The 20,855-nt window shown below is 44.1% G+C and overlaps 2 protein-coding genes across 2 annotated transcripts in view; both read left to right on the plus strand.

Annotated features, from left to right (window-relative positions):
• LOC113010984 (protein FAM151A) overlaps positions 1–20,855 on the plus strand; it is a 509,869-nt gene that overhangs the window by 290,198 nt on the left and 198,816 nt on the right. The gene's annotated exons all lie outside the window — the stretch shown is intronic.
• On the plus strand, positions 4,591–19,163 carry c18h5orf22 (chromosome 18 C5orf22 homolog). Its single transcript, XM_026150377.1, has 10 exons — positions 4,591–4,837; positions 6,251–6,396; positions 9,282–9,431; positions 9,516–9,649; positions 10,190–10,503; positions 12,988–13,050; positions 15,717–15,838; positions 18,365–18,431; positions 18,542–18,681; positions 18,769–19,163. The coding sequence occupies exons 1-10, from the start codon at positions 4,769–4,771 to the stop codon at positions 18,923–18,925; spliced, it is 1,362 nt and encodes a 453-aa protein (XP_026006162.1). The 5' UTR covers positions 4,591–4,768; the 3' UTR covers positions 18,926–19,163.

Here is a 20,855-nt window from a genome sequence, read left to right on the forward strand (position 1 = left end):
ATCAAGCTTAAACCTGCTACTGTTATTTATCTGCTGGGATAGTGAAAACTTCTGTTTACGTTTGTTAGTCACTTGGCTATGATAGTAAAGAGTAGACACTGATGTAGCTGACTGGATCTTCTGGACTGTGTTCAGCACAATATTAATTAGTCATTGTCAATTGTTGATTTGTCCTGTTCTCATTGTATGACAAATTATGATGGCAGTTTGTTAGCTGATTGCATACTATGCATACTCTCTCTCTCTTCATATATATGTGTACCGGGGTGGCGGGGGCGCCAGAGGGAGTGTTTCCCCGAGGGGCACCAAACAGGCTAGGACCTCCACTGGCAAAGGGCCTTTGTGACATTCATTAGTGCCTTCACTGACACACAAAACAAAACAACAACTACACGACAGGCTAACTGTACACTCCATGCCAAACGTCACAAATCTCCCACATCTAAAAACTCTCTGTCTCGCTGTCTTTACCGTCACTCCCAAAACTTTCCCCTCTTCCTAAACAACCAAATCCCACGTGTTGACTTTTTCAAAAATTGGTTGACATGGTCCACTTTTCCACCGATAGAAGACAGGTGGCATTTTTTCTTTCTTTACTGTTGTCGAGCTGTCCTTAGAAAACGCTTAAAAAAGAAAATCAAAAGTATTTTTTTTTAAAAAGCGTGACTTATATATATATATATATATATATATATATATATATATATATATATATATATATATATATATTATCATAACTGTGGATTTACTGGCCTGTAATTAAAATTTAAAAACTTTGAAGTCCGAACTTTCAACATGGGTTGAAAGACTCGGTGTGGCTGCAGCTTGTTGCTGTGTCAGCTTAAATCAATCATGTGATTTGGAGGTGCAGCGTGTCCGTGGACCCCAGAGGGTTAATAACACTCACCTTCCTTCCATTTCCAGAGTGCAACAACTAACCACCTGTGTGAAATCTGAAATTCCTATGGTGTTGTTCAAAATGTGCTCTGGCACAGTCATAGGAATCGCTGGCTACTGAAAACAGGAAAAAAGCCGGTCCTGCTATGGGCTGAACCATTTGTTAATGGTAGAGGGGGGAACACTATGCAATATTTTCAGTTTTAGCATTTATATTCATCATTCACATATATTCAATTATATTTATATTACAGTGTGAATGTGTGTGAATGGGTGGATGACTGAATGTGTAAAGTGCTTTGGGGTCCTTAGGGACTAATTAAAGCGCTATACAAATAAAGGCCCTTTACCATTTATATTCACTGTTAACAGTAACTCCACTCAAAGTGTTAATGCTATCTTATTTTTATAAACAACACTGTCATATACAAAACTAGGGTGGCACGTGGGGTGGCAAGAGATCATTTTAGGGGGGCACTTGCCACCCCATGCCACCCTTCTAGATCTGCCCCTGCTGCGATAGCTTCCTTGGAGATGAAATGCTGGTTTGGTAGCGCTCCAGATGCTCAACTAGACCACCGACAGGCACTCCACAGCCACTCTATCACGTGATGCATACTGCTCCGACGTGCTAAGGTGATGAGCGGCCAGCTTTTGTGATATTTAATGGATCGGATTACATTCTTTTAATCAGAAAATGATGGTTTTGTTTAGAGCTCTGTCTAAACTTTGGTGCATGCAGTTTGAAGCCAAGCACAATTTATTTTAAAGACACATTCAGTTTGTCACTTAAAAAAATGTGTCAAAATTATGAGCTTTTAAATTAAAGGTTCAAAGTGACACTAAGGACATGCTCAGTCCTCCACTCTTGTTAGTGTGGGGTCATTGAAAAGCAGATGTCCTGTAGGCAGTGTTGGGACTAACGCGTTATTAAGTAACGCGTTACAGTAACTACGTTATTATTGTGGTAACGAGCACGGTAACTAGTTATTATGCCAAAATCAGGAACGCGTTACTCAATACTGGGATTTAGATAGGGTCGTTACTCGTTACTTCGTGTGGTGGCTATCGCGGAGCTTCCACAGATTCAGTAACATTAGCAAGTGGTGGAGGCCAGCAGGTGGATGAAGGAAAAGGGACGCGGCCGCCGGTGTTGTGCCAAAAAGTGATTGTCTGCCAAAAACTGATTTCCGGTATTTGCCAAAAACTGATTGCTCGTATTTAAACTGCTATAAGTAACTTGTTGGGCTATAATATGTGAAACATATGTCAAATGCATCCCTCATGGATGACATAAAGTCATCTTGAGCCACAAACAACATTCGTGTAACAAGGTAGAAGCCGCAATCAGTTTTTGGCAGTGACTTTTATATAACCTTTATTTATCCAGTTAAAAAAAATCTCATTAACATTAAAAATGTCTTTTGTAAGAGTAAGTTGGCCAACAGGACAGCAGAAATGGCAGCAAATATTACAATATTTCCGTAAAAATATTTTAAGTGGGGATAAAGGACCGGATTGGTTATAATGTAAGTACAATAGCAGAGAGTTGTAAAGATACTTGAAAAACAGATATTGTTTTAATTCTCTATATAACCCCCTTGTAAACCCTGTTCACCGAAGTCTATTTACGAACATACGTAAAGATATTACACATAAAAAATACACAGAAACATTGGAAATCAGTTTTTGGCAGACAATCACTTTTTGGCACAACACCGGTCCAAGTGTGAACTGAACTTCAGGTAAGAAGTTATGACCTGCAGTCTCTCTGGGTCAGATATGAACCAAGTTTAGGTGGAGTTTATTTTCGTTATTCTGACTTTTTCCGTACTGCGTGCTAGCTAGCATGACGGAGTTTCTATACAGCTGGGTGGTGCTATGAAGTTAATGATGTTGAACTTTATTTTGTTCATAAGTTATTAGAGTTGCCAACCGTCCCGTCTGGTATTCAGAGAAATATTACGCGTTTCTTATTGAGGTGAAAAAGAACAGTTTGTCCCGTAATTCAGCTACAATGGAAAAGACACAAAGCTGGAGTTATTCTGTGTCTTTGCTGCACAGCTGCCTCTTCTTCTCTCATCCTCCCCCCTCCCTCTCCCGTTTCTTCTTCAATCATGAAACTGATCAATGATCAGCTGATCGTCTCTCTCGTTTGTTAATCGTCCACTTTGCGCCAGAAAGAGGAAACCAGCAGATATTGCGCTAAACAACAGCAGCACGTTTAAGCTTGATCAGCTGTTGTTAGAATGTATTTAATATTAATTTCTAGTATCAGCTGATGTTTGCTGGAGCCACAGCTGTAAAGCTGCTGGTCATGATATGGTTTGGATATGTGGTGAGAGGGAAACATGAAGATGAAACCAGGAGATGTCCTTACTGGATCATCAGAGCTGAACAGGTGATGGAGAAACAGGTTTACCTTTTAGGTGACATGGATGAGTTGAAGTTATGAGCTGTTTCTGAGAGACAAATAACACCAGGATCCTTTTTTATGTAGCTGACAGCTGGTAACTGTGCAGGGGCGGGTGTAGCAAAGTGTTGCCAGGGGGCCAGGTAGGGCATTAACAGGGAGAGGGGGGCACAAAGAAATACTTTTCTTTCTTATTCTCATTTAAAATGTCTCGCTTTTAAAAAATAATTATCTGAGTCTTACAACAAATGATTGATAGATTGATGCATATATACCATCAAAACAGTGAACATCACTGTCACAACAGCGTTTATTTTCATTCAAAGGCTTTATGATTTTTCCTATAATGGCGGGGCCAATTTTCTGTCCCAGTCCAGCCCTGTATGCAGCTCATCTGCAGTCTGGTGTTACCTACATCTTCCTATTCAGAAGGCAGAATTTCCGAGTTCTGAGTACAATCAAAGCACCACGACTGCAGTTTTTGTGTTGGATGTAAAAGGCGCACATGACGCTGTGACGTAGGCTAGAATCATGGCAGCAGTCAACGACGGTCCAGGCGTGGGATTTCTCTCGTGGAAATGTGCACATTATCTTTTCCTTTCTATTGGTAGGTGGCACAGTGCACTGTGGCAAGTAAGCAAGCTAGAAGACTGGCAAAGTTATGGAAGCAACACATTAACAAGAGAATTCTGAGTAAAACCAAAGTTACTTTCCCTAGTAACTAGTTACTTTGAAAGTAACGAGTAACTTGAAGTAACTGAGTTACTTTTGAGAGAAGTAACTAGTAATGTAACTAAGTTACTATTTTAAAGTAACTTACCCAACACTGCCTGTAGGACAACTTGAGGTAGCTTTGAACATGACTTTCACTCATCCCACTTCTGTGTCTCACAGTGTGGATGTGTGTGTCCAGACTTTGCTACGTTTGTAAGGAAAAGTCACATTATTTCTTTGAAAGTCGTGTACTTTGATTACCATTTTTATGCCTAAGCAATATAAAAAAACAGCAAAATAATATAAACTGATTACAGTGGCTGACTCTTCTGTTTTATGACAAGCTTTGAGACTAGTGAGCTGTATTTGAGCCCACGGTACAACAACGTGGATGATGTGCTCAGTAAACTGTAAGGCAGGCATTTTGTGAACTGATCCTCTTGCGTTTGTGTTTCTGGGAGTTCCTTTTCAATAAAAACAAACTTTTAATCTTTTCTCCTCCGTTCGTCGCTGAATTTCTATATGCCGATTGGAATCGTTGCTCTATTGACTTGTTTCTACACGGACATATAAACAGTGCTGGTACGAGTTCCGCTGGTTCTGAGTCATAACTTGTTACTCGGTGGGAATTTCATACATTTCAAACCACCGTTTTCAGACTATGTGCTGGAAACTAACGCAGTGCTAGCGACCTCCAATGAACCTACATACCGAGGGTTCAGACGTTAGCTCCCCGCGGCCAGAATGAGCTCTGTGCCGCTGAAGAGGACCTACAAGCAGCTGCCTGTTTGTGTTGTGGAGGACCACCACGACGTAAGCCTTCTCCGTGTGAACACAGCAGCGAAACACAACCACATAGTTCTGCTAAAGCTAACGAACGAGACGTTCTTATAACAACAGTGGACCTCCGTTTGTATATGAACGAGATAAATCCTCCCAGTGTTCAGAAGCAGATTAATGTTGATTATTCATATCATATTACAGTCAGACAAATGGTGAGCTGATGAACTCAGTGATAGATTTGTGTTTCTTATCAGACTTTTAATCACTGTCAGGTCCGTCCACGTGACACTCATGACGTCACTGGAGTAAAAACTGAAGTTGTTATAGAGAATTTTTATTATTGTTACAGATGCATTATTGTGTATTTTATAACTTTACACAAGTTGATCTAGTTTACTTTGTCTTAACTGCTAAAACACTGAATCCCATTCTATGAACGAAATAGTGATTTGTCCATTTAGTGAGCCGGTTACTCCTTTGGCAAAACCTTAAATATGTCTTTTGGAGTTGAGCAGTCTCATCTGCTCTTGTAGCAAACGTCCGAGCTCGCTCACTCAGATTCCGGGTGAAGCACTTTGTCATCTGCAGGAAATAGGATTGTTCAACATAACAGGTTACTGCAAACCCATCACACCATCTGCAGACGCAGGTTTCTCACTGGAGCTCGATCAGGAGTCGTAACAGCATGTCTCCACTTTGCTTTTCATCACTACCAGTATGAAGGAATCCACTCAGTGACATAATGTGAGATATGAATGTCTAAACCAAAACAAAGAATAAGGACTGTTTCTTGTAGTTGTTGGTTGTTTGTTGTGTTCTGGTCCTTCACACAGACATAGTCTGTTTTTACGCTGGGTTCTCCTCTCCTTAACAGACTCATGGTGAACATGGACGGTATATCCTTGGTTTTTAACATAGCCATAGCAACAACAGCTTGACACCTCCTCACACTGTTCAGCCAGTGTGGTCTAATCTACTGCCCAGGTTTATGTTTTGTACTCCTTGTTGAAAAACACACTCGCACTGCGCCAAGCATGTGAAGCAGTCGTGTAGTGAGTCAGGTTTGTCCATTGGCTGGCATCAGTCAGCGAGGGCTAGAACAGACCAGGCTCATTATATGAACCTCTGTAATAATCCTGCGTTACTTATTTGGCTACATTTTCATCTCATTGTGCTTGAAGCAGGAGAAGTTCGGCCACAGCAGGACTGACCCGAGGCACATCATTTTGAGGGGTTGCAAAGTTAAACGTGTAAATGGTTCCATGCTTTGCTTTTGTTTCTCATGTTCAGCAGTGTAATCTGATCCTGTAACGTAGAAATGTTCACGAATGATGTCAGTCATGTTGAAATCCTTTCCAAAGAAGATTTTGTGCTTTTAATGATAATATTAAAATTATCGTTCACATTAGCTTCACATTGCTAATCTCACTGTTTCTCAACCAGGTGGTGTGTCACATCTACCGGGCCATAGCTTCGAGGCATCTGCCAATGAAGAACATAAAGATGATTCATTTGGACTCCCACCCTGACCTCCTCATCCCTGTCAACATGTCTGCTGACACAGTGTTTGACAAGGAGAAGCTGTTCGGGTACGTTATGGGTCAAACTGTGGCTTGTGTTGGTCAAAGCTCCTCGTAGGTGAGAGCTGGAAGAAAGTATGAGACGTAAACATTAACTAGACGTGCTTCAGGTGATGACGTGATATTAGTCTCTGCACATGTTTACAACAAGATGTGAAGGAAGGCGACTTCTAAAAGAGGCGCAGTCGTGTTCTCAGCACTTGACTAATGTTGGCTGTGAGTGTGACTAAGTGACAGCTACGATCTACCTACAGTTTGCTCCCACAAGGAGTCCAGAGTCCCTCAGATGGGGACTGAAAATGCTCCAAACATGGAAACAAACCAACCCGACCACAGAAGGCGCGACAATCTGCTCGTTCTTTCAGGTCAGCATTGTGGAAGTGTTCAGGGTGAGGGTCCAGGATTAGACTGATGCAGATATATAAATACTAGGGCTGCCACAAACGATTATTTTGATAGTCGACTAGTCACCGATTATTTTTGCGATTAGTCGACTAATCAGATCATCATCCATTGGACGTACAGCGTACAGCTTATTGCACCAGCAGCATCTGGTCTTATATAACTATCATTAGCTTACAGCTTGAAGTGTTTGTGCTAACTAAAAATAAAGACAAGATGGTAGTTTATTAATTTTTAATGAAATTTGCAGATTGTTTCGGTGAAGTTTAATAAACTCCTTGCTTTCTAAAATATAACAGGACACCGGAGTATATTCTCCAGCGTCTCACACTTCTGATAATCAGCTGTCTGCTTGACAGTTTTAGCTGTGCAAAAACTATAACTTTAATCTCAGCCAAACAGATTTACTCAGGAACAAATAAAATACTAAAAAAAAGCCAAACTAACATTTTTAAGTTATCTAAGTGACTCATATATCATGTTTAACCTGACTAGCGAAAGACAGCGGTGGGTTTGAAAACGATTTGCCGGGAGTCCGGTGTTCTCACGGCTCTAGTTAGCCTTGCCCCCGCCTAGCTAACGAGCTAGTGGGTAACAGACGTCTCCGAAAACGTCGGAGCGCTTTTGAAAATATGTGGTGTCCTGATAAACTGAGCAGATATTTGAGGTTTACACAGCTACATTCTCGCCTGAAAATATGTTAAACATTTATTTTGTGCCCCAGAAAGAATAATAAGAGTAAAGTTAAAACTAACTAGCTGCCGCCATTGTTGACAGCTGCGCTATGAATTCTGGGACACAGCTTCTTCTTCTTCGGGGTTTAACGGCAGCTGGCATCCTTGTACATGCAGTGCTGCCATCTTCTGTTTCAGTCCGTTATTACACTCTTAAATCCTACTACCGGTACTCATTCCTGCGTCCTTTGTGATCTTACAAAGCTTCAAACGATGCGTCGACTATTAAATCAGTCGTCGACGATTTTAATAGTCGACATAATCGTGACTAGTCGACTAATCGTGGCAGCCCTAATAAATACATGCAGCCTTTCAGTAGGAAGTACATCTGTGTGAGTTGAGCCATGTTTACATGTATAAAGCACAAAGTCTTGGTTAATATTGTAGCAGTTTGATCCGTATGCTGAGCTCTGACAGCCAATGAAAGGTCCCTGTTAGGTGGTGTGGAGGAGTGTTTGCCTCCTCATCTCCTCTGCTGGTGCCTCATGACAATAGTCACACTTAGCATTGTGAGGTATGTCATTACTGCCCACAGCTCCTGGAAAAGGATGGAATATACCAGTAAATGCCTGCACATGTAAGTGTGACTGTGGGTATATGTGCAGGCACGGGGGGTTAAATTCAGATGTTTGAACAGAAAACAAGACGCTTCCTCTGGTCACCAGTCTGTCACTGGGACAACCACCAGTGTCTTTGACTGTGGGACAGAACCACCACAGCACGAGTCACAGCCAGCACCTTGTTGCAGTGAGGCAGTAGTGCGAACCACTGCACCGCTTGTTCTCTGTGTTTTTGCAGCAGGAGTGTTGGTGGGAGCTCTTCAAACAACACGTCACACGTGGTGGTGGTGAATGAATGAGCCTGATATGCATGTAAAATGATTTAAATAATAAATTAGTCAATCATTCGTAATGAATAATCTTCTTTATTGTTCCGTTAAAACAAAATGAAATCGACTTTTTGCCTGGATATAAACTTGTAAGACTCGCTTCCACAGACAGTTTTGCAGTGAAAAGTTCAGCTTACAAATGCTCACATTACAGATGTGTTGCTCAAATTCATTGTTGGAAATAGAAGCTACAGACGTTTGGAAGCAGGTTAGGAACAGGAGAGACGATCAGTCTGCAGCAGTATGGAGCGCAGTCGTGATGACGTGTAGAGAAGGTCTTCTTTGGATAAACAGTAAACGTATCATATGGTGCCAAGAGAGGAGCCGTTGTACTGTATGAGGTGGTCAGGAGTGAGGGTGGTGTGGGACGTGTATGAGGACAGCCTCCGTGGAGCCGCTGCGAGGTGTCGAGGATGATCTGTGACAGCAGGGTAGCAACAAGAGTGACAGGGAAGCTTCATAACACGCTATGATGCTGTGTGATGGAGGAGGACGTTGGGTGTAGAGCAGGGGTGGGCAACTCCAGGCCTGGAGGGCCGGTGTCCTGCAGGTTTTAGATCGCACCCTGGGTCAACACACCTGAGTCACATGATTAGTTCATTACCAGGCCTCTGGAGAACTTCAGATATGCTGAGGAGTCATTTAGCCCTTTAAATCAGCTGTGATGGATCACGGACACATCTAAAACCTGCAGGACACCGGCACTCCAGGCCTGGAGTTGCCCACCCCTGGTATAGAGTATGAGCTACAGCGACACCTGCAGGGAGCAGCTGAGAGACGTGAGCCCACTGCAGCCGTGGACTGTGTGGGTGGATGTGGGTGAACTGATATTTATGTCACCCCAATCTTGCATATTTTCCTTTTTTCAGTGAACTGAGTATAGAAAACTGGATAATGCCGATGGTGTACGCCGGTCACGTGTCCTCTGTGGTGTGGCTGCATCCATACTGGGCGCAGCAGATTAGAGAGGGAGAACACAGCATGACTGTGGGCAGAGACTCATCCACCACCACCATCAGGTAGGACAGGAAGAAGAACGGTACAGCAAGAGACATCTCTGTCCCTCCTTGATCTCCTGTCTTCGTCCTCTCCTGTCTCTGCAGAGTGACCAGTACAGACAACTACTTCCTCAGCGATGGTCTTTATGTGTGCGAGGAGCAGCTGGACAACCCAAAGCATTTCAGCCTGAGCGTGATCCGAGTCGATCCCGTCAGAGCAGGTCACGGCTCGCTGACAGGTACTGCGTGTGATGGCGGCGACACATCTCAAAAAAGTTGCAACAGAGGCAGCAAAAGGCTGGAAAATGAAGTAGTACTAAAACGATGCAGCTGGAGGTGCTGGGTGACACGACCGGGGAGAGCAGAGGTTCACCAGTCTGGGAGAAACTGTTCGGAATAATGTTCGTCTACATAAAATCACAAAGACTGTCTTATAATACTGTCGAAATACTGTGAGGATCTGCAGAAGTGGCTGATCTTTGGGCCTTCAGGCACCTCTGCATTAAACCAGGCCTGATTCAGAAATGTCTCCTCTGGGCTGCCGCTCATTTATAATGGGATGAGGTGGAAAATTGATCAGACGAATCAAACTGTGTCATCCTGACTGGAAAACCCTGCATTCCTTAAACTAAAGATCAAAGAGACCATCTGAGCTCGTGTTTGGATATGTTTACTTTGCTCTTGATGAGATTTGGAGTTTGCATGAGGTAACAGCAGAGGGCGCTGCTATTGTCCAATTGAACCTTTCTTCTACTTTTTGATCTGACATTTAATTTCAGAGCAGAGAACAGAAAAGGACACAGAGGAATGTTCAGTCAAAAGAGCGCGAGCAGAGCGGAGGAAGTCCGGAGAATCCAGCAGCTCACAGCCTCCGTCAGCAAACACTGACTCGCTGCAACCAGCAGAGGGCAGCACAGCCGAGGATGGAGCTGACGGCGATGGCGCAGGAGGAGGCGGTGTCGACGATGAAGGATCAACCAGCTACATCGTGAAGAGAATATCTTCATTTGTAAGTGAGACGGAGCCGTACATTCTGGACGTCGACCTGGATTTCTTCTCCTGTAAGAACCCGTTCAAAGAACTGTACACACAGGTACGCGTCCACTCTGCTGCTTCCTCAGGGACTGGATGAAACGCTGTTTCAGCTTCTGCTCATAAGCTCGTTTTACTGTGAAACATTGTTATTAGTCTGTTGAATTAAATTGGTCTCTTAAACAACAACATCAGTTTAAACAATAGCAAATATGAAACATGGGTTAAGATTGTAAACAACAATAATGATGATAAAAGATTTTACAGGGGGAAAGGTATGTTCTGGCCTCCAGTTTGGATTCCAGTAAGATGAGTGTGCCGGGCGCCTGTGAAGCGTATCTGAGTGGATTGAACTACAGTGGAACCCGACTTACGAAATAAATTCGTTCCAGAGGGTCTTTCGTGAGGCCGAATTTTTGTAAGTCGAGGCACCTTTTCCCATCGCCCTTTGAGTGAGGCGCTGCTGGCTGAAGACGAAGTTCTTGGTGGAGGAAGACCTCGCTCACATTTATCAATAATTTCTCTCTTTGTTTCCATCGAGAGCACTTCACGCTTCTTCTTTTCACTCCAATCACTTGAAGTTTTTTCAGCCCCATTATCAATGAACGATAGGTTAATTGCAAACGTAAAGCACACGAAATAGCGCTGCAACAACAATACGTCTTTCACGTGGAACAGCAAGTGCGACAGCCATGGGGTTATCACATGATTCGGAAGGCATCGTGGGCGTTTTGCTGCACCACGGGCAGCAATATTGAATTCCTTCATAACTTGAATGTTTCGTTAAATGGGGTCTTTGTAAGTCGGGGTTCCACTGCATTAGACGTTTGTCCGGCTTTAGAATCACTGTCATTACTGTCGATTGGCACGCCTTCTGCTGTTTTCCAGAGCACAGACAGAGTTAGCCTCTGAAGAAGTGCTTTTTTGGCCTTTTGGTTCTTAGTGTAAATCTTTAAGGCGTGATAAATGTACGGTATTTATCCCTAAAGCTGGAAAACATAGTGTCTACGGTAACTACGCCTACGGTAACAAACATAAGTCAGCCTGAGTAAAGCAGAATCGTTCAATAAAATAAATAGAAGCTGAAAAAGTTCAGTGAGATGAAGCTGAGGCAGAATCAGGAGTACAGTTAAATAAAAGAATACAATTGCATAGTTAACAGAATAAAGAGTTATAGATGCAGGTGTTCTGATTTTCTGTCTTCGTCTCAGTGGAGGTGAAACATGTTTTAGAGTTGAGCTGCATGTAGGCGGTGCAGACGGAGCAATATATCCATCCATGTGATGGGTCACATGTTGCTAGCACCACCCTCTGTAACTTAACTCAGCGTCTCAGTGTGGTGTGATTGTCCTGACTGAGTACTCCCAGAGTTACTGATGTCCCTGTATCGATATCTGCATACAGAATATCACAGTGCTGTCCGGACTTTGTTTCCCAGCCCTACTGCCTCAGGGTTTCATGGAGCAGCTGATCTAGGGGGCGCTGTGTTCCTGACGCTTCGTCCTGGATCCTCACCCTCGTTCTTTCTGTGGCTCGTACAGCTTCAGGCTGCTGGGTGTCAGGTGGACATCCGTCCATCTCCTCTTGTGGTCAGCTATGGAGGCTGTAGTTTTAAACCCCACAGCAGACCGAGTCCAATAGTAGCAACAATCCCACTGCTGAGGCATTTTTAGAATGATCTCTCTTCTAGCCAAGCAGCTACTGGTAGCAGGAGAAAGCTTTGTGAATACAGGCCAGACGTTAACACTGAACTAATACTGAAAGAAGCTGTTTTAGTTGGAGACGTCCTCATCTTGTGTCTGTTGGTGAAAAAAACAAATGGTCCTGATGTTGATTCTGGGCAGGATGAGGCAGAAGTGTCTGATTTTTATTTTCTTGTTTTTATTTGTGTGGTTGGTGGTTCGCACTGCTGCCCCACAGCAAGAAGGTCCTGAGCTTCTCCTGTTGTCCGTGTTTGTGTGGGTTCTCTCCGGCTTCCTCCCCGAGAGCAGAGACATGCAGTTAGTGGGGTTGGGTTAACTGGTGATTGTAGATCATGAATGGTCGTCGGTGTCGTAGCCCTGTGACAGACTGCACCCCGTTTATGCTCCATCCGAGTTAAGACTTCTTCATGGGGCTGCATGAAAACCATTTCTAAATATATAGATTTAATGAATGCAACCTGGAGCCAGACGAAGCAGCAGAAGAGAGTTCATTAATTAACCAATAAAAATGAACGTGTGGTACAAACCCTGTTAATGTGTTAAGCAGCCTCCTGCAGCACAGTCCACACACACTGGATCCATTCTGTCATGTAATGTGTTACACTGGCGGGGCGGCTGTAGCTCAGGAGGTAGAGCCCACCTACTGATCGCAAGGTCGGTGGTTCGATCCCTGGCTCCTCCAGTCTGCGTATCCTTGGGTAAGACAATAACCCCAAGTTGCTCTCCGACGCATCCATCGAGTGTGCTGATGGGTGAATGTGTGTATAAGAATCAGTCCATTTAAAACATCTGTTCATCTTCATTACACAGTCACCTCAGCTACATGCTGTCTGTTTGTCCAGGAGGAGTACGCCATCCTCCAGGAGCTCTACAGCTTCAGAGGGCCCCGCCTGGATGCTGATGAGGTGAAAAATCCTTTGAGTCACAACATTTCTCCACCAAGCATCCATACAGTCCATAGATATTTGTGAATGACACAGAAGAGAGTGAAACACAGACTTTAAACTTTAATTTAAGGGAATTAATAATAGTGTTAAAGAGGAATGTAAATTAGTACAGAACACACGTGTGAGTGAGGAAGACACCAGAGCTGATTCCAAAAGTGTGTTTGTTAGCTGTTGCTGTGGAGGAGTGGAGTGTGACGCTCCACTCATGTACAAATACACTTAACATCATCAACGACAGCACCGCGATGAATCCTGACCTGCTGCAGCTGATGCACGGCCGTAATGATGTCCCCACCTGTGACATGGACGATGCAACCATGATTAAAAGGTCCCTAAGAGACACTTAGGAGAAGCAGTAGCAATGTCTGCTGTATCCAGCAGGGGGAGCAGTGTGGAGGCGCATTCATTTACAGGCTTGCTGCGTTGTATAGTTCTATAACTTTGTTCAGGGATTCTGATTATGACAGCTATTGGTATATCTGGAACACGTCCTCAGCCATCGATGTGTTTTACACTTTAATAAAATGAATCACATTAAATTTTTGCGTTACTGTTAAAATCCCATTTTTAAAAGAATGCAGTACAAGTACTGGTTATCACAGTTTGCTGCTGCAGGGCAAACAGTCGGTATTTGCAGTGTTGGCCCCACCTCTGCAGTCTGCCCTGTCGATCAGCGTCTGACTCCTGACTGAGGTGATCCGTTCTTTAATCGAGGCTTGGAGTTCGTCACAGTTAGTGGGTCTTCGTTGTCTACCTGCCTCTGGAGGACTGGCCCAAAGTTTTCCGTTGGATTAAGGTCTGGGGAGTTTCCTGGGCCTGGACCAAACATTCAGTGTTTTATTCCCCGAGCCACTTGGTTATCACGTTGGCCTCACGGCCCCGCCATGTTTAAACAGGCTGTGTGTTCTTCGGCAGACTGTTCTTGGAAGAAGTTGCTGTGGGAGGATGTTTTGGTCCCGTTCTTTATTCATGGCTGTGTTTTTTGGCAAAATTGTGAGCGAGCCCACACATGAACGTTCTCAGGATGCTTTACTGTTGGCATGAGACAGGACTGATGGTGGCGCTCACCTCTTCTTCTCCAGACAATCCTTTTTCCAGCTGCCCCGAACAATCAGAAAACTGCGTCATCTGAGAAAAGGACTTTAGCCCAGTCCTCAGCAGCCCACTCGCTGGACCTTTTGCAGACTGTCGGTCTGTCCCTGATGGGCTTTTGGAGAGAAGTGGCTTCTTTGCTGCCCTCCTTGACACCAGGCATCCTCCAAAAGTCTTCGCCTCACTGTGCGTGCAGATGCACCCACAGCTGCCTGCTGCCATTCCTGAGCAAGCTCTGCGCTGGTGGCACTCTCATCCCATCTTTAGGAGACGGTCCTGGCGCCTGCTGGACTTTCTTGGGCTCGTTTTATGCAACACAGTGATGGCTGCACATGTTTATTTGCAGGTAACCATGGTTAACAGGAAGAACAATGATTTTGAGCATCACCCTCATTTTAGTGATAGCAGTCAGCATGACATGAGGATCTCCAGCCTGGTGCTCGTTAGTCTCAGCAGGTCCTTTTATGCAGTGCAGTGGAGATGGCTTTGTTGGTTCATTTTCATGGCAAAGAAAGACTTTGTGTTTCTCTGACCTCTCTTCATCACATTCTGCAGGATATGCAAATTGCATCATAAAGACTGAAGCAGCAAACTGTCTCAAAACTCATTTTTGCGTCATTCTCAAAACTTCTGACCACGACTGTCGTAGAGACTCGTTTTTAGTTTCTTTTTAATCTTCTAATGTCCCGTTTTCCTGAAGGCACCATGAGGTTGCTGTTTGCTCACATTTCCAAACACCCAGCCTGCCCACATGAAACGCAGTGCACATCTATCAAGCTAACGCTGCTGAAAGAACATTACCTCTAAGGTTCGAGGACAGGACCGAAAATGATTTAAAAAGCAGTCGGTGTCCGTAGAACGACTGTGAGATGCCTCCATAAAGCCCCGACATCTACATGAAAATGAAATTCTACCCGGCTCAGAAATAACTTCCACATCTGGTTTGGCATCTACGAGGAATATTATTATTAAACTGTTTCCTGTCAATAGTTTTGGTGATCTGAGCTGTAAATGTCTGAACGGTCAAACTGACAGTAAAGTTTGATCCATTTATTTCACATTTTCAAAACTTAACTGGAAGTTTTGATGGGCGACGAGGTTTACGGTGAACGCTATCCAAATTCAGTGCAGGTTTGTTTACATGGCACCAAATCACAGCAGCACTCATTGCACTTTATATTACAGGACAGCTCGTACAGTTATACTGAGAAAATCATCTATAGCTGACTCTTGGTGACACTCTGCAAAGCAGATGTGCCCCAAGGCGACTCCAGCAGCTGGCGGCTGCAGCTTTGAGCGGCTGTATCTGTACAAAGACATCCGAATACTTCAGCTAATTGTAGAAATGCAGAGTAGAAGGAGAAACAGAGAACGTACCTGAACACTGACCAGCACAGGCAACGCTGCGTTCCTTAAAGATGTTGTGCTTTTAGGAAAGTCTCTTGTGTTGTTATTGAGCAGAAATCTTAACGCTGTGCTTTCATTAAAGGCAAAACAAATAAACACTGAATGTGTGTTTGTGTGCTTTTAAGGAGGAGCTCGGTGAGTGTGTAGATCATCGTATACGCCAGTTAGAAGACCTGGAAGCAGCATTTGCTGATCTACTGGATGATGATGGAGAAGAGACGGTTACACGCTGGGCCACAAACCCTGGGTAAATCAATCTTCTGTAACAGACACTTGAAAGTTAGAGGCGTAACAAAGGAGGAACGAAAGCTGGGGAACTTTGTGCGTTGGTCAAACACTGAGCTGTTTGAAGGTAAAGCTGAAAAGTTGTGAATGTGTTTTTATAATGTCCCAGCTGGCTGTCCCTGTGCTTTATGCTCATGAGAATAGGAAGTACTTTCTTTATCCCTGATTTTGTTCCAGCGGGTGAAACGTTCATAAAATACTAATCTGATAATCCGACAGACGTCTCTGTGCCAGCAGAGGATGTTGAAGGTTTTCTCTGTCCGTGAGACGGGGCTGGAGCCGTCTGTTAGAGAAGCTGCTGGGGTCGTGTCCATGGTGGAAACAGAGGAACAGAAGTGTCCTCATAACCACAGATCAGCCTTATGGCTTATTTAATCTGTCTCATGAGTTTCATGGCTGCGCCTCACCAGACCACACTTACCTCTGCTGATGGGCCATGATTCTGCTGCAGACACTGAAGGACCTCACGCTCCCTCATAAACAGCCTTTTTTGTATGTAGCATCTTTGCTGTTGAGGAACATGTTCATCCATGCTCTCCAAAAACGGTTTCAAATTTAAATTAATGTGACCATAGAGCAGTTTTCTAGTTTGCTGCAGACCATCTTATAAAACCTTTTTTCCACATATGATGGCATTTGTAGTTCACATGTGGCCTTTTCTTTGCATGATAACCTGTATTTGTATGTGACACAGTGAACTCTGTGCACAGGCAGTGAGTATTAGCACGCAGTGATTTCCATAATAGAATCAGGCCTGTGTTAGTTTAGGGTTTTTGCCACTTTGGAGAGTAGAAATCACCATGAAACAGAATCAGTCCATTTCCCGTTAAATACCATCATTTTTACTGTCTACACCAGGGGTCGGCTCTTTAGTCCTTATACTGCGGCTCCCCGTGGTTTGGGAAAATAATTTAGAAGTATTTAGCTGAAGTGTATTTTATTTGTGTTTAGTTCTTTTTAAACTTGTAGTTCTAAACTGGAAGATTATTGTGATATTGAAATATAAAAATAAAATTTTATCTTATTATTTTTTCATCACTCAAAATAAGCGTCACACTGGCGGAAGCCGGTGTACCCGCGGAAACGCCTGCATTTATCGAGACTTTCAACCCCAGGTAGGCCAGTTATGGATCGTCTGATCCACATTATGTCAGCAGCTCCACCGTGAACTATGTTAAAGACAAACACGCTCATGCCTCACAGATGACAGCTTACAGTCCTGCGTGAAGATGAAAGTGACTTCGTACAGCCCCGACCTGCAGACGCTGTGCGCAGAGGTTCAGGAGCAGAAGTCCCGTTGTAAACATATCACGGCAGACCTGACGATGTTTGCATGAACACGCTTTACAGCTTCTCTTTATTGACCACTTTTCACACACGGTTGCTGTACGCACACAGCCGGCTGTAGCTTTGCAGCTCACAGCCCGACACACAACAGCAGAGAGAGCACAGACGTTAAGGCGGCGAGGCGTGACTGCGGGTGCCGCTCAGGTGCGTCCACCTCCCCTGCAGCGGCGCTGCAGACCACGCCCCGCCACACACATTAACCTGGTAAAATACATATTTAGGCAGAATTTTGCAAATATCTATTTTTCATCTTTCAGCAGCATCGAGCTTTTTTTTTCCAATTACTTTTTAAAAGTCAGGTCAAGGCTCCAAAAGCCCAAAGGAGATATGAGGGCGGCTCACAATTGTTTTTTTCTGGATCATTTTAGTTCAGCTTTCCTTTTGTTATATTTCTTTAAGAGTTCAAAATGTGTTCATTACATAAATAAAATGTAATTTTCTCTGCAGCACTTCATGGATTTCATAAGCAGCACACCTTAGTTGTTCACACAAAGCATAAAAGTGTTTTCTTTTGCGTGGAAATCGCATCCAAACGGCTCTTTGGGTGTTAAAGGTTGCAGACCCCTGGTCTACACAGATTAAATCATGGTTGTATTTAAGCTGAACACTGAGTCAGATACAAAGTCTGAGAAATTAGTTAGAAACTGTGAGTGAGCAGTAAAGAGATGATAGATGACAGAAAAGTGAAGTTTTGCAGCTGTGATGGACGCGGCCTCTAAGGGGGCGGGGTATGGGGGTGCAGAGAGGCGTGGAAATGATTGCATCGCTATCCCGAACAGATCTGGTCTGGGTGTTTGTTCTACAGCTGTGCCAACATTTCCACGCGCTGTGTGTTGACATTCGCTCTGAAGCTCGTCCTCTCCACAAATTCAGAACGAATCTTCAGAGGAGCGCGGCTCTGTCCTGATTATTGTCGGCACAAGCTTCGATCATCACAGCCCCACCCGTGTCACCCATTCGAATGTACACCAGCCTTTTGAAAGCTTTTGAGCCAGCTCCACCTTAAATTTCTTTGAAGCAACAAACACCCCTGTGATTACAGTTGTTTAACCAGTGAGTGAAAGAATCTGTTTGCCTGGGATGAGCTAGTGTGCCTCTATGAGCAGCCCCCACATCGTCTTACTGTTTCTGTGTTTTTCAGCATGGATTCACTACCTCAACTGGTTTCCAGTCTAAAGGCAAGAAATTCATGCCCTGACTATGAAATGGTAATAATAATTGTATATAATAATAATAAATAATAGCAATAAAGTTATATTTAGTGAACGGGAACATATAAATAAATATGAATAAACTCGCCTCATCACTCCTCCCTCAGGTTCACCAGGCAGGGTTAACCTGCGACACAGTCGAGCTTCCTCATCACATCAGCTCTGATGAAGAGATTGGCAGACTTCTCTCAGCTGTGCAGCTCTTCCTGAAGGTCCTTCCCAAACCCACACTGGTGACATTGTCCAGGTAAATCAGCTCCACAGATGGTTAAATGTCCTTTAACAGTGTAGTGACACAGAAAGAGGGTCTAACTATCTTCATGTGTGTTTTCAGGTCCAGTTTGGATGAATACTGCCCAGTGGAGCAGGTGGATTCAATCCAGAGGAGAGTACTGGCTATGCTGGAGGGCCTGTATGGAGCACTGGACGTACACAAAGACTATGACAACAGCAGCACAGAGACTGGAGAGCAGTTGCCACAAGGATCCTAACAGATACACAAAACCACATCTCTCATTGGGATGATTTTATCAAGATAAACACAGCAGATAAAAACTAACACATCAGCATGTTAGTGTTGGAAGCAGGACAAATAGTTTGGAGATTTCCTCCCACATTGTGTATAAGTAGGGTCTGGATCCTTTGTTTGGGAATTCCCCGGGACAGTGCAGGAGAGCCTTGTTGTGACTGAATTCCTTCTTGCAAGAATAAACTCAAATATAACTCTAACAGCGTGACTTCTTTTATTTAATGCACTGAATTTCCACAACAGTTTGGTGCCAGGAAGTAAGAGTGACCAGCAGATCACACAGGGCGGAGTGAATGGGTGATCGTTACAGAAGCTGATTCTGGCTTTGGAGAGAAACGGGGCTCGCCGTGCTGTCCTGAGCCGTCGCTGTGTGACTGTTGCTTATCTTCGGCATCACTTGTCTGAGGACTGATACAGCTTATCATGACCGTCCAACTGTGCTGAATACAAGTGATTCTTATACCCAGATTGTGTGCATGGACGTGACTCGTTTTCGATCTTGGCAGATTAGTGAAAGATGAGGAATGTGTCACCAACTCAACATTATACATGATTCTGAATAAGAGTAATGTTACCAAACGCTCAGAAAGAAAAAGGTTTTCTTTGCACTTGAAGTAATACAGGTCTGTTACAGTGAAGGTACATGTGAAAGTGTGCTAAAGTGTGCTAATGGGGCGACCGTGGCTAATAATGGGGCGACCGTGGCTAATAATGGGGCGACCGTGGCTAATAATGGGGCGACCGTGGCTAATAATGGGGCGACCGTGGCTCAGGGGGTTGGGAAGCGTATCTGTAACCGGAAGGTCGCCGGTTCGATCCCCGGGCTCCCTGTCCTGGTCGTTGTGTCCTTGGGCAAGACACTTTACCCTACTTGCCTACTGGTGTTGGCCAGAGGGGCCGATGGCGCGATATGGCAGCCTCACCTCTGTCAGTCTGCCCCAGGGCAGCTGTGGCTACAACTGTAGCTGCCTCCACCAGTGAGTGAATGTGAGAGTGAATGAATAGTGGCATTGTAAAGCGCTTTGGGTGCCTTGAAAAGCGCTATATAAATCCAATCCATTATTATTATTATTATTAAAGACAAACTGAAGTAGAAAGAAACATGTTTCCTACATTAGGGATAACAAGGAAAACCCAGTGAAGTGATTTTAAAGTTTCAACTTGGTGTTGAATCATGTAAGTCAGATGGAGAGATGGATAAGGTGAGGGTGGACAGTGGACGATAAGACAACTTGTGAGACTCGGGGTTCTTCCCTTTTGTCTTCTTCGAGATGAGCAGTCCAGAAGATTTGATCCAAGACGTTCACAGTTAAAAACTGCAGCCCAACCTGTGGCTGTGCAAACTGGTTTGGTAATTTTGGGCTTTTCATCTGCTCATGTTAGAGGCTTCATTCAGAAGGATTTCCATCATACTTCCACTGAATGTGGCGCAGAGATAAGTGCATCTTCATATTTGGTCGTGCCGTCCTTTCTCCAACATCACCAAAGATGGAAACAAAGTCAGCATCAGGTCAGAGGGATTTAAGTAATGTTTGCAGATTATTTGATTCGCTCTTACTTTGGACCTGCCTAAATGTTTTAATAAAACTTCCTGAAATTAAAGTCTAAATTATGGACATTCAATGTGAATGCATGTGTTTCGTGGACTTGGAGAAGGTATTCGACGGTGTCCCTCAAAGTGTTCTGTGGAAGGTGTTTCAGGAGTACGGGGTCAGTTACGAGCCACAGCTGTTGCAAGAGCTTGGCCCACCTAGCAGGCAATAAGTTGGACTCTGCCAGGGCTGCCTTTCATCACTGATTCTATTCATGATTGTTATGAACAGAATCTCCAGACACAGTTAGGTGGCAGAAGGCTTCCACTGAGGCGGTCCCAGGATCTCTCAATGATGTGG

The sequence above is a fragment of the Astatotilapia calliptera genome, chromosome 18, assembly GCF_900246225.1.
Source record: "Astatotilapia calliptera chromosome 18, fAstCal1.2, whole genome shotgun sequence".
NCBI lineage: Eukaryota > Metazoa > Chordata > Actinopteri > Cichliformes > Cichlidae > Astatotilapia > Astatotilapia calliptera.